At 34.3% G+C, this 14,267-nt stretch overlaps 1 protein-coding gene across 1 annotated transcript in view; it reads left to right on the forward strand.

Annotated features, from left to right (window-relative positions):
• MIB1 (MIB E3 ubiquitin protein ligase 1) overlaps positions 1-14,267 on the forward strand; it is a 119,434-nt gene that overhangs the window by 63,429 nt on the left and 41,738 nt on the right. The window contains exons 11-12 of the mRNA XM_037031804.1: positions 1,944-2,141; positions 4,482-4,633. Coding sequence (XP_036887699.1) covers positions 1,944-2,141; positions 4,482-4,633 — 350 coding nt within the window. The remainder of the gene's footprint in view (positions 1-1,943; positions 2,142-4,481; positions 4,634-14,267) is intronic.

Raw genomic sequence — 14,267 nt, forward strand, 5'->3', positions numbered from 1 at the left:
TTTTTATATATGATTTGTTGATGGCGCCTGCATAAAAGTTTCAGTAGCAGTTTTCTAAAACCATAAATACATGGTATAGTTTATAGTTTGTTTTTATTCATTGGATGTTAGTGATTGATGTTCTTTTTAATGGAAGGAGTACCAATAGGTAGACCTAAAAATTGTAACAAATAAATCCAGATTGGAGGTTAGTAAGATCTTAAGTCTAGGATTCTGAAATATTGAAATATATTACTAGAAGTTAGTTACAAATTATTTTCTAAGAAACATCTTTATTCTTTTCTGAGATGTTTAAATATAACGATGCTCAGAGGCAAAAGTGTTGCGTCTTAACTCTTTCATGTGGTGTTTGTAAGTTTCTTTATGGTCAAAGTATACGGGTCACAAAACCTCCTAACCTGGTTTAGCTGGAATGTGTAAAGTAGAAGTAAGTACTCCTGAGTCGTGGTTTGCTGCCTTTTCATGAATGGTTGTCAAATCTTTGTGTACTTCTACATGAGTAGTTTTACTTTTAATAAATATCTGCTTGAGAAAATATGCAAAAACCAAAAACTTTAGAATTTAGCAACTGTGTTAAGTGAGCTATTTGTTTTAAATGTATTTAACTACTACAGTGCTTATCTGTGTTAACTTTGGCAAGTAGTCCAAATAATAGATTTTCAAATGACTTGCAAAAATTAGTTCACCAGAGGCCAGGATCATGGGTTGGGAACAACTAGAGAAAGACTTAGAGCTACTTACTTGGTGTTAAAATTTGAACATGGAATAAAGACAGTAAGTACCCTTTTAATACCCGTCTCCATCTGCGTCTGGTAGTGTAATGAGACTTCTTTTTGGTATGGACTGTGTGTGTGTGTAATCTTCATGGGCAGGGCAGGCATTTTTTCTCTTTAAAAAGTTGTTACTTTTGAAAAAAGAAATTAAGCAATTGGGTTTTTGTCTACCTCTCATCTCCTCAGAAATATTCTTGTTATTGTCCTGGCTGATGTGGCTCAGTGGATTGAGTGCTGGCCTGTGAACCAGAAGATCACCGCTTTGATTCCTAGTCAGGACACATGCCTGGGTTGCAGGCGGGTCAGGTCCCCGGTGTGGGGCGCAGGAGAGACAACCACACATTGATGTATCCCTCCTTCTCTTTCTCCCTTTCCTTTCCTCCTCTCTAAAAATAAAATATTAAAAAAAAAAGAAAAACAACATGTGCCTGTTATAGAAAGTGAGCCATACCTACTGGATTCTTCTGATATAGTTTTGGAATTTTTGATGTATGAAGTTATGCTAGTTTGTGTTTCATTTTTATCTTTTAAAGTGGTACTTAATTTTTTTCTCTTCTTGAGTATACAGAAAAATATATACTCACTAGCTACAGGTAACCAGTGTTAACAAGTTGATATATTTCTCCCCTCAAAGTTAATTGAGATAACAGTCTTTGGAATTCTTTCTTCTTTTTAAAATCACTCAACTAATTTTAGTGTAATTTTTATATCCTTAAAAATTTTTGTTAAATTTTTAAATGGAAAAAAGTTTATATAGTTGTATTATAAGTCAGCATTTTCCTAATATTGGCTTACTATTATGGCTTATAAATTAAGAGTAATGAAGAATCAAAGTACTTCTGATATACTATTGGTCCAGGATATGTCTGATATAATATACATGGGTAGGCAAAAGTAGGTTTACAGTTGTAGTGCAAATAATACAAAAATAAATAATAATACAGTTTCATATATAACTGTAAACCTACTTTTATCTACCGCTGTGTTGATCCAGGATTCATTATTTATTTTTGGAGTTAATTACTAATCAAGTGTATTTGTAGGTGTTTATTTTATTGGCTCCATTCAGTGTTTTCTCCCATTATTTTGGTTCTTGATGAATTATTATTGCTTCAAGTTTTATTTTTTTCTAAAATATTCACTAATTCAGATTGTAATGCTGATGTTTAGGACAAAGATGGTGATAGAGCTGTCCACCATGCAGCTTTTGGAGACGAAGGTGCAGTTATAGAAGTACTACATCGAGGCAGTGCTGATTTGAATGCTCGCAACAAACGCAGACAGACACCACTTCATATTGCTGTCAATAAAGGTCATCTTCAGGTTGTGAAGACTTTATTGGATTTTGGTTGTCATCCCAGTCTTCAGGTAACACCTTTAAAGAAATATATTCTTTAGTTACTACTAGAATCTAATTAAAGGGAAGTACTAGCTTCAGTGGTAAGCATTCCTTTGCTAACAGTGCTTTTTTATATGATCAGTCATAGTAAGTGATACCAAAGGTGTAGAATGTAATAAAATTGGCAGTTGTTCATTCAAGTAGAGTGGTTTTATATTAAGGGTGAGAATAGGGATTTCTTTGTAAAAATAATAGTTTTTGAATTGAGTTGACTGGATTTAACTTTTTGATTATGACATTGGACTTCAGCAGCTTAATGAAGTGCAGTAGGTTGCATTTCTTAATTGTCACTTTATAGCTATCTAAATTATTTTAACTGTAGCCTTATTTAAGTATTTTGGTCATTAGTGGTCATTAGTATAGTTTTAGAAGATTTTCTGTTTTGGAAAATCGGTAGCATTTTACGGTTTGTTTATTATATTAGGACCTAATTGTTGAAGCAAGGGTCACCTAAGAAATGATTATTCCCATCCCAAATTTTAGCAACCAGATGAATTAAAATTCTAAGACCAAATGGGTTGGTCTTATAGAAGCATTGAAGAACAGGAGTAATGGAACCATGGGTTTGAGAAGAACTGAAAGAATCAGAGATTGTGTTTAGCTAGATGGTTTTTACAGACTAGTATTTCCAAGATACATCTATTGTAGAACTGACAGCTTCTAAGTGGATGGCAGGATTAGAAGATAGGGGAGGCACTGGGAGGTGATAATCTGTTGAAGGAATGCAAATTTATACCTGTTGACTTTTTTTGTCTGAAATGGAAGGCAAAATTATTTGTTGAGAGTGAGTGGGTAGTGGTCAGTATAGAAAGGGTAATTGAGAAGATTTTGGATGAAGGTTTGGGATAGCTGCTGCGGGGACCAAGAGGCCTAACAGATGAGAGTCTGCAGAAGTTTATTCCGACCAGGTTAAGAGCCCATCTCAAGTTGGAGACCATGACTTTTTAGAGCCATAGGAGGATAGAAGGTGAATTTGTTGGACTGAATTTGTTTTAGGAATTTTTTATGTGGGTGGATGAATATATGCCTGGGATTGGCAAACTGTCTGTGAAAGGCCAGGTAATATTTTTAGCTTTCATATGATTTCTGTTATAATTATCCCATGCTGCCATAGTAGTATGAAAGTAGCTATAGATGATATGTAAATGAATATGTGTGGCTGTGTAAATGAAACTGTTTACAAAAATAGGAGGCAGGCTGGATTTGGCAAGCATAATATATGCTATAGTTTAGGCTACATGCGGCTTTACTGAAAATAGTGTTTATGAAACTGAAATGAATGCAGTCTAAATTACCCATTTATGGAGATGACTGATAATAAGTAACAACTTACTGCTAAAGCTGTTGATTCATGAAGAAAGTAATCAGCTTGAAAAAAAGGCAGACTGAGACTGCCAAATTTCCTTTTACATTTGTTTTCATGTTGAGTTAACTAGTCTCTTTCCTGCCCTTTGAAAATGTTTAGAGTAATGATTCTCAGCTGTGACTGCACAGTGTATTTAGCTGGAGAGCTCTGAAAACCTACTGATGTCTGGGTCCCAGCCCCAGAGATTCTGGGTTAGTTGGTCTGAAGAGCAGCTTGGGTATCAGTATTTTAAGAGCTCCCTAGCAGATTCGAAAGTTCAGCCAGAGTGGAGAACCACTGACCTAAAAATTCATTGCGGCGGAGCCCTGAGACTGGTATAGGTTTAGTATGGAGTTCCAGGGTATGACAAGTAGTGGTAGGAATATGGTATAGCCATTTTAAACTAATAAATCTTTTTGGCCACTTTTCTACTTCATTTATTTTTGTTATTAATTATTTTGAGGGTATTTAATTTCTTTGATTTTATTTGCCCTCTTCTTTGGAAAGCTACAGCATGTTTATTGTGTCTAACAACTAGATTGGGTATAGGTTTATTTACTATAATGCTGTTTTTTCCCTGCATTTCTTAAGTTTAACAAACAGATATGTTTTATTGATGGTTGTTAGATATAGCCTCTGTTTTTGTTTCTTTGTTTAGTAGTTCATTATCAGTATTAATAATTACATGTGATGCCCTGGCTGGTGTGGTTCAGTGGATTGAGCACCAGCCTATGAATCACAGGATGGCCAGTTCAGTTCCCAATCAGGGCACATGCCTGGGTTGCAGGCCAGGCCCCCACTAGGGAGTGCACGAGAGGCATCCACACACTGATGCTCCCTTTCTTTCTCCCTCTCTTTCCTTCTGTCGAAAAATAAATAAATAAAATCTTAAAAAATAATTCCTACACGTGATGACTGAGTAAATAAGAACTAATGAAAATCTTTCTAAACTTAAAAAAAAAAGGATTCTGAAGGTGATACCCCACTTCATGATGCAATAAGTAAGAAACGTGATGATATCCTGGCAGTTCTTCTGGAAGCTGGAGCAGATGTTACCATTACAAACAATAATGGATTTAATGCTCTACACCATGCTGCACTAAGAGGAAATCCCAGGTAAAGATGCCACCTGTCACCATTTTATATGCAATTTAAAAATATTTTTTGTTACTGGTTCTCTTTTTCTGATACTGACAAAATAATTTTGGCTTATTTTAGTATTTTAAATCATGTTGTTTTTTTTAGCTTTTTAAGGATCAAGTCCAGAGAGTAAGCACAGAGAACAAAAGGATGTTATTGGTATTGCTTGTTGATACCCATACCAAGGGGTATATAATGTTGGTTGAAATAAATGAGTGTATTTTAGATCATGTCTTCATTTATTCTTTTCAAATTACAGATACTCAAACACTCTATCTTTTGGCATTCTGAAGGAGACAAAATAGTACTGTATGCTCCCTGCCTTTCAGATAGAAGACAATGATGGTATCACCAAATGTCAGGCCCTTACTAAGTGGTTACATGCATTATCTCATTTTAATCCTTCAAAAGATGTTATTTATTTATTTTCAGAGAGATGGGGGGAATGAAGGGAGAAGGAGAGAGAGACAAACATTGGATGTGCAAGATACACATCTACCAGTTCCTCTTGCAAGCCCCACCTGGGGACCTGGTCCACAACCCAGGCATGTGCCCTGACCGGGAATGAACTGGTGACCTTTCGGTTCGTGGGCTAGAGCTCAATCCAGTGAGCCACACCAGTCAGGGCTCATTTTAATTCTTTGAACAGCCTTTTGAAACAGGTGTTAATGTCCTCATTTAATGGAGGATGGATATAAGGCTTATAAAGAGATGAATTTACTTATTCAAGATCATGCACTGACTAGTGGAGCAGCTAGAACTTGAGCAAGGTCTGTCTGACTTTGGACTCAGCTCTTCATCATTTTATATTACATTTTCTGTATTATGAGCTATATGTGAGGTAAGACAAACATGTGGACAGTGAATTGTTTAACTGAGAATGTATTAATAATGTTGAATCTCATTGTTGCCTCTTTGATTAGGGTTACTTTGACTACTTTCTCAGTATTTCTGAACTTCCAATTAGTTATAAAATTGTATCTATTCTATAGGTCTTTCTGATCTATTCCATTCCTTTTATTTTCATTGTTGCTGACCTAGTTAAGTTTGGACACTTTTTACCTAGACTATTACAGTATCTTTCTAATTTTTCTTCTTGATTTCAGTTTTATCTCTGACTAAACTTTCATGTAACTACCAAATTACCATTTAAAAAATATAGATCTAATGGCTCCCCTCTTCTGTTCCCAAATCTTTATTTGGTCTCCACTGTACATAGAATAAAATCTCTACACCTTGACTTGGCATTCAAACTCATTTCTGGTGTGTCCTGAAGTCTTTCGAACTCTCTTTCACTAAATAAAAGTCCAATGCCCACCTTGACCTTCAGCTACATTATACTACATTCCTTTCCTAAGATTGTCTGCTTTCTTCCTTCACACTTAAGCATTTTTTTTCTTGAGGATGCCCTCATCCCTCTTTTTCATCTGAACCATCTTCCAGTACTCCTTGATCTCATCATTGAAATTACTTTCTGTTTGCCCTATTCTTCCTTGCTCTGTGTTCTTATTTTACTACACTTATAATCAGTCTTCTTTGTACTGTACCTTAGTATGTGTGTTTTTATGTTCCTTTCTGTTCAAGTTGTGGGCACACATATTCATCTGTTTCCCACAATGCCTTGGCTGTAGTAGGGACTCTGTAAATGTTATTCTCAATTTTACTATCCGGACACTGTTAGATATCATTAAAGTATATATGGTTAAATATGAAATAAATTCTGTAGTAAAACTGTTTAAACTGTTAGGAGTTTAAACAGAGCAATTACTTAAGATTAGAATGGGCAAAAAGGTTTTATTGAGAGGATTTAGATTAAATATTAAATTATAAAGTTTAAGATAAACTGAAAATTTAAGAGTTTAGGAAATGAGTAACTTTTAAATATTTTGAATTGTTTTCACTTTATTGAAAGTAAGCATAGTATATTTAGTAATGCTAAGCCTATATACAGAGAAGAAAATATACTACTATTTCTTCAATTCTTAAGAATTCCCCTAAACATTTTTCTGTCACCTCCAGACAGACAATTGGTGTCAGGTGACTTTTTTTTTAAAGATTTTATTTATTTATCTTTAGAGGGGAAGGGAAGGAGAGAGGGAGAGAATTATCAATGTATGGTTGCCTCTCGTGTGTCCCCTGCTGGGACCTGGCCTGCAACCCAGGCATGTGCCCTGACTGGGAATTGAACCGTGATTGTGTGGTTCGCAGGCCCACGCTCAATCCACTGAGGTAGACCAACCAGGGCTCAGGTGACATTTTTTTTAAAAAGGGAAAAAACCCACTTTCATTTTATAACAAAGCGGTGCTTCAATTAAAGTGATGTGTTTTCTTTATTCTTGTTTTCTTAAGGCATTTTGTGTGGTTGTGACTATAGGTTGCAAGATAAAGAGTGTGTGATTTTAATTAGCCACTGAAAAGTATCAGAAAATGATACAACATATATCAGTTGTAACTGAAAGTTGGGTTGTTTTGAGTTGTTTTTTCATATCAAATTTCTTATTCTTAAAATTCATTTTTCTTTTCTTGTATTGGCTAATGATGTTACAAAAGAGAAGGAACTGTTTTGGGTACACTCAGAATTTTTTTAAAAAGTCTTTGGCCCTATTACTTATTTGGGAAAACCTATTATAGTGTGTTATTATTTCCAGAACCTCATGACTTAGCATTTATTTTGAATAAAATATTAAACATGATTAACAAAAGTGCCAAACCCCCCCAAAAAACAAAAAACAAAAGTGCCAACATTTTCTCCTTATAAACACTTTATGGTTTATATAACCTAATGAATCTATTACCTTGAATCAAAACATTTTAATGTGTTGCCTTTTAAAAAAAATTTAAATATATTTTATTGATTATGCTATTACAGTTGTCCCATTTCTCCCCCTTCATTCCTCTCCACCCTGCACACCCCCTCCCACCCATGTTTCCCCCTTTAGTTCATGTCTATGTGTCATACTTCTAAGTTCTTTAGCTTCTACATTTCCTATACTACTCTTGCCCTCCCCCTGTCTATTTTCTACCTACCATATATGCTACTTATTCTCTGTACCTTTTCCCCCTCTCTCCTCCTCACACTCTCCTGTTGCTATTCCTCCATGTCATCTCCATTTCTGTGGTTCTGTTCCTGTTCTAGTTGTTTGCTTAGTTTGTTTTTATTTTAGGTGTGGATGTTAATAACTGTGAGTTTGCTGCCCTTTCACTGATCATATTTTTTATCTTCTTTTTCTTAGATAAGTCCCTTTAACATTTCATAAAATAAGGGCTTGGTGATGAACTCCTCACCAAGGAGATAGGTGAGGAGGTAGATAAGTCGCTTAGTTGTATTTGTTCTGGAGCTCTGATCTGTTCTTCCGTTTGGGCCATTATTTTTGGTCTTGTTTTGCCTGTTCTGTGCTGAAGAGAGGAGCCTTAGGTGTTCACCAGGGTGGAGCAACCCATTCACTTGGTTGAGATGCTGTATGTGGGGGTGGGGTTAGAGAGGGAACGTTGGGGCTTGCTCTGCTCTCTGTTGGACCTCAGTCCCTTCTGCCACTTCCCCCAAGCAAATTGGGCCTTTCTGGTACTGATTCCCAAGTGAGTGGGCTTGTGTATATTCTAAGACCTTGTGGGTTTCTCCAGTGAACTCTCCTGTGAAGATGGGAGTCTCTCCTGGCACCTCAACCCCCTCCTGGCACCTCAACCCCCACAGGTGTTTTCAGTCGGTGTTTTGAGGCTTTATTTCCCTGGTGCTAGGACCCTGGGTTGCGCGGTCTGTCTCACTCCCCAGTTATCCTCCCGTGAATGTGGGACTGCTGCCCGTTCAGCCAGCCACCTTCCATGCAGCGCCTTGCTTCACAATTGCCGCCTGTGGCCCAGGGTCCACTCTCTGCTGTCTTGTGTACCCAGGGTGCCTTGTGAACCCAGTGTTGCTGCTTCTTGTGCTGCAGCCCCTCTCCACTTGGCTGCTGGACTCGGCCCTGCCTACCCTCTGCCTACTGGTCTGGATGAATGTGTCTGTTTCAGCTCCTTGGCTGTCTGACTTCCATACAGTTCAATTTTCTGTCAGTTCTGGTTGCTTTTTTGTTTCTGAATTTTTGTTGTCCTTATTTTGCTTGTGCAAGGAGTCACAGTGTGTCTACCTATGCCACCATCTTGGCCGGAAGTCCTTTATTTGTCATTTTTGATTACAGTTATACTTCTGTAGTATACTTGGCTTACCCATTAGACTTCATGTGTAGACAGTTTTAGTTGTAATTGTGGCACTTTAGTTAGTATAATAATTAGCTATTTTTAAGTTTTTTCTTTTGTTAGAATGTTTGTATTTTCTCTACAGTAAATTATTCACAGCATTTTGAGTATAATTTAACACCAGCACAGATATTTACTTATTATTGTTTTAATTTATTTTGGTTAATAATGTGGAAAAGTTTCCAAGATTTACATGTGGATGTGTACATATTTGGAATTTGAGTAGCATTCTATTTCCTAATTTTGCTTTTAGTTAATAATTTTTCAGCAATAAGTCAATAACATAACCCAGTAAATCACAATAAGAAATAACACAGTAACATAGTAGACTTAACTAATAGATGTGCTTTTCTAAAAGAAAATGTGTTTTTCTGCTCATCAAAAATATGTCTAAATGTCTGATGTTGTTGAAGAATGTACTTTGAAATCTAGATTTTAAAAGTGCAGGTCAGTAGAGATGCCAGATTTCAAAGCAGATTTTGGTGTTTCTTCATAATATGACAGTAACTAAAAGACATTGAGAGAAAGAGTTATAAAGCATTCTTTTCTTCAGAATTGTGAAAAAGAACATATTTTTGCTGTGAAACACTGAGTACTTTGGTCATGCTTTGTAAAGTTTGGAGCATTTTAGAATACAGTTACAGTATTTTTTTTTTAATTTTAAGCAATCTTAACTACAGACAGTGCTGTTTATATATTCCAATATTCGATGTTATAGAATTGTTTTCTCTAGAGTTAGCCTTATTACCTTTCCTTTTTATATACAGGTAAAATTTCAGATTTGAATGAAGAATAGAAAGCATTCCTGTTGTTAAAAGTGAAAATGAAATTTCTTTGGATTAGTAACATTAATCAGCACATTTCTTAGGTACTTTCTGTAAGGATGTTGCATTTTAGCTGCTTTTAAGTTTTTAGGGCTCTTTCAGAGACATGAAAATAAATTAGTAGTATTCTCTGCAGAGCTTTCAAAAACTAATTGGTAGGTATGTTAGAGGCACTGATAACACTATTATAAATTTACTTTAGATAGTGTTATTTATAAATTTTCCTGTAATATGAATTGAATGTGAAAAGTAACAGCAAAATATGAGTGAATTACATGATATGATATATTTTCAGATTAGCACTAAGGTAACTTCACAGGCATTTCTTATTTACTTACCTACTTGTTTCCAAAAAGATATGTACTAAATCTTACTGAATATGTGAACAGCTCGTGTTTTCTGTGTAGAATATTATGATACCCTTATTTAACTTTTAAAATTCTGAGACTGTAAATCAGACTGTTGAATGTAGAAAGATTTGATGATCTGGACCATATCTTGGGTGTGTAATGGTTTTCTTTTCTTATAAACTCTAAACATGCTGTATTATAAAAAATAGCTGAGAGATGATTAAATTATAGAATGTCTGTTTTCTCTTGTATGTGTCCATGCATCTACTCTCAAACACTGTGTTACTGGTCATACATAGTGTGACTAACAGGTCTATTTGATGCAAGCAAGAAGGTCTATTATTAACTTGAGTGAAGTGATAAAATTTATTTTCTGATACATATACTTTTCTTTGCCCATATTCCTTTAGGGGATGATACTTACTTTGAAATGGAGGAGTGATCAGGAGTTGAGGGTTGTGTGAGCATTTAGTTTTTAAACCACTGTTTGCCATCAGTAACCCTTCATTAATTGCTGATATGTTTGTCTTTATTTATTAAAGAACATTACATTGTCTACACTTTTATTGCTGTCAGTAAGAAAATTAGAGTGATATTGGATCACTTGTCATTTTCTTTCCATTGAGAGAGGCTTGTTGTGTATATTTTTTTTTTGTGAAGGACAAAGACAGAAAGAGTGAGGAGAGTCATAGAATAATGACTGACTATCTACACAAGTGAATGGAAGGCCTGACTATCTACACAAGTGAATGGAAGCAATCCTTAGCAGTTTCTTTCTTTTTTGAGAATTAAGGACTTTTGGTTCAGGATTGGAAGAATTAGATACTGTTTGTCTCTTCACAAGATATTCTGCAGTATCACCATCTTTTTTACCTTACCTATCAATATTCAGGTAAATAGTAAAAATAAATGTTAATTCTGTGGAAGATAGTGACCCCAAGATTTTTAGTGTTATTTCATGTAATGTTGTATTTTTCTTTAATTTAAAATATGTGCATGTAAACCACAATATGGGATTCTTGTTACGTTTCAGGAAGGTTTTAGGTGACCTTCCCAGATATTTTCTTCCTCTGAAGGAAGTTTATTATTATTATTATTATTATTATTATTATTATTATTATTATTTTAAAGATTTTATTTATTTATTTTTAGAGAGGGGGGAAGGGAGGGAGAAAGAGAGAAACATCGATGTGCGGTTGCCCCATGTGCGCCCCTCATCAGGAACCTGGCCCGCAACCCAGGCGTGTGCCCTGACTGGGAATCAAATCAGTGACCCTTTGGTTTGCAGGCCAGCATGCAATCCACTGAGGCACACCAGCCAGGGTGGAAGCTGTTTTATTATTATTATTACTTTTCAGCATAGTCTGTATTTCATTACTATTTCTTTTCCAAAGATTAAGAAATTTAATACCAAGAGACCATAAATAAGTAAAATTGTTTTATTTATAATCCTTGTCATCCACACATTTTTCATAAAGCTTTTTAGGAACACTGTTAACCACTATACCTCTTACAAGAATTAATGGTAACAATATTTTTTTAATTTAAGGCAAAATTGGGATAATTTAAATGAGTTGAAGTTAGTTGACATGTCTGACACTCATAGATGAAAACACTGGCTGTCTCGTAGTAATCAATGCATAGCTACAGCTGGTTGAAGGGGACCAAATCCATTGAAGAGGCGATTTGGTTCCATTTTACCAGCTCTAGCAAAGCATTGTGGTGGTGCTAGTTTGGGTTCCAAAACAGTTAAAATGCTTTTTATTTGTAAAATTATAGTTATGGACCTTCCACAAATATTAGATTCTCCTGTCAGCACTTCAGTCATTAAATGTAGAATTTTCTATTATGAAAGCACTTTTCCTACTATTTTCTGCTCTAAAAGTGCAGAAGTCTTTACCCTTTAACATGTTGTTAATACATTAAGGAATCATCAATGTCATCTTTGTTTTTAACACCTTTACTTAGTTCTTAAGTGTAGACAATAACCTATCTCAAAACCAACAACATTTAAAAGAACAAATAGATATTGACACATTTCAGAGTAATTTTTTGTACTTATCTCTCGACTGTAAACCAAGTAAGTAACCTAATAGGTTAGGAAAAGAATATTGCTAGTCATACTTTTCTCCTGCCCTGCTTTTTTTAGTATTATACTTGAGGACTAATAGGAAGTTGTTGACAGGGGGTGGAGGAATAGGACTGGCTTTAAGAAAGTAGCTCTACCCTTTGGTTTATAAATAGATTGCACATGTATTTAGTGTGTTACTTGGACTTGTGTTCAAAGGAACTACCATGCATGCCAGCTTATATTTTTTTTTGTTTTTACTTATGTAGTAAAATCATAGGTTAGTAATTTAACCCTTTTAAAAGTCTATTTCCTTGACTGAATTCTCTGTACAGATTGCTTAGTTACTCCTCATTATCAGTTTAATAATACATTGAGTTATGGTGGGTTAGCTATAGCCCATGAGTTTGAGTATTAAGATATAGGATTAAAACTCTGTATGGCAAATTTTTGTTATAATATCAGTGTTGCATTTTAATATCAGGAATGGAAATCTCCTGAAAGATACTTGGTTAAAATAAAAGTTTAAGAAATTATAGTTTGCCTGTGAAAGTTAAGTGCTCTCAGTGAAATAAAAAGAGTAAAGAAATAGTTACTGTTTTGAACTAAACTGGGAAAAGGTCAATACTAATTCAGGCAATATTCAAATAATTCTCATATTAAGTTTATTCTGCATCTGTTGGTTAGTCAGTATCATGCTGCTGGTGAAATTAATATAACTACAATTTCTCCATCTTTTATTAGAATGGAAGTGAAACAGGTGTTAAATTGCTTGGACTTAAGTACTGAAGATAGCAGCAAAACTGGCTTCTATTTTTACTAGTTATATGGGAGCTGTTTAGCAGATCCAGTTGCTCAAGTGTGCTTTTTGGATGGCAGTTCAGTTTCATATACTGGCCATATCGGGGCAAGGAGAGGCCATGGAAAAAAAATAGTACAGCATTTGATAATGTCAGCATCTGTTATCCCTGTCAGAGAGACAGTTGAAATGTTTGAGTTACACCAGTGTCAGCAGATGCCCAGAGTTTAATATGTACTAAGTTAAAAATGAACAGCTGACCTAAGTGATGAATGTGACATTTTAGAGTGATTGAAAATACTCTTAGATATGCTAAGTTAAACTTGTAAGCACTAGAATCAGTATGTAATTTTACTTTTTAAAATGAATAACAGATGCTTCCATTTTATTTTCTAAGGATTATATATATTCTTAATATTACTCTTAATACTCTATATATACTCTTAGTATATACTCTTATAACCACAAGATTCTTAGTTGCTTGGATGTTTTAAATTAAAAACTTTTATGCTGGTAGAGTAATGAATATAATTTTTCACTATGAAACATGGGTATAGTAATACCCTTGAATGGTTTTATAGAGGAACCTCTGCTTTTGAGGTATATCTTTTCAGTTTTTGGTGTTTAGGGCATGTGTAGTTAAACTTAAATGGAATATAACACATTGCCATTCTTTTTGTGGATGATCAGAAAGAAGGGCTTTGCTTAAGTATTGAGCTTTGAACTGTTTTTCTTTGAAATATAGAATTATAAAATTATGAGCATTTTATAATTTCTAGTAAGCATGCAGTAACTTATATGCTATCATATCTAATAGTCATCTCTTATTTTTATAGTCTGATAAAATGAAAATCACTTATTAACAGTTAACTATGTAGTTATCTTATTAAACAGAAAATTAACTATAGTTAACTTTATAGTCATTTCTGTTTTGCTTGTGAGACATAAAAATTTTTAAGTATTAATGCTTTTTATACATGTCTAAATATTCCAGTTGTAGAAATACTTTTACTAAGAAATGATGAGAACATTAGTATTAGTATTTCTTTTAATGTAAGTCTATCATAATAGCTAAAATAGATGTTGCTTATAATTTGTTGAGTATAATTTTTATTAACATATAAACATAATACAAAATAAATTTTGTATAAAATAGAGATGTATTTTGATATCTCTAATATACAATAAATAAAATGAGTCCATCATGATTCTAAAAATGGAGTTGTAATTGCATAGTACCATTAAAAGAAGGTTGTTCTTTCTGTGTAAATTGTTTTCTTCATTTTGTGTACCCCCTTTGGATAAAACAAATTCAAAATTTAATATAGATAATAAATTA

Source organism: Sturnira hondurensis, unplaced genomic scaffold, assembly GCF_014824575.4.
Source record: "Sturnira hondurensis isolate 20B ecotype Veracruz unplaced genomic scaffold, ASM1482457v3 Scaffold0001872, whole genome shotgun sequence".
Taxonomy (NCBI): Eukaryota; Metazoa; Chordata; class Mammalia; order Chiroptera; family Phyllostomidae; genus Sturnira; species Sturnira hondurensis.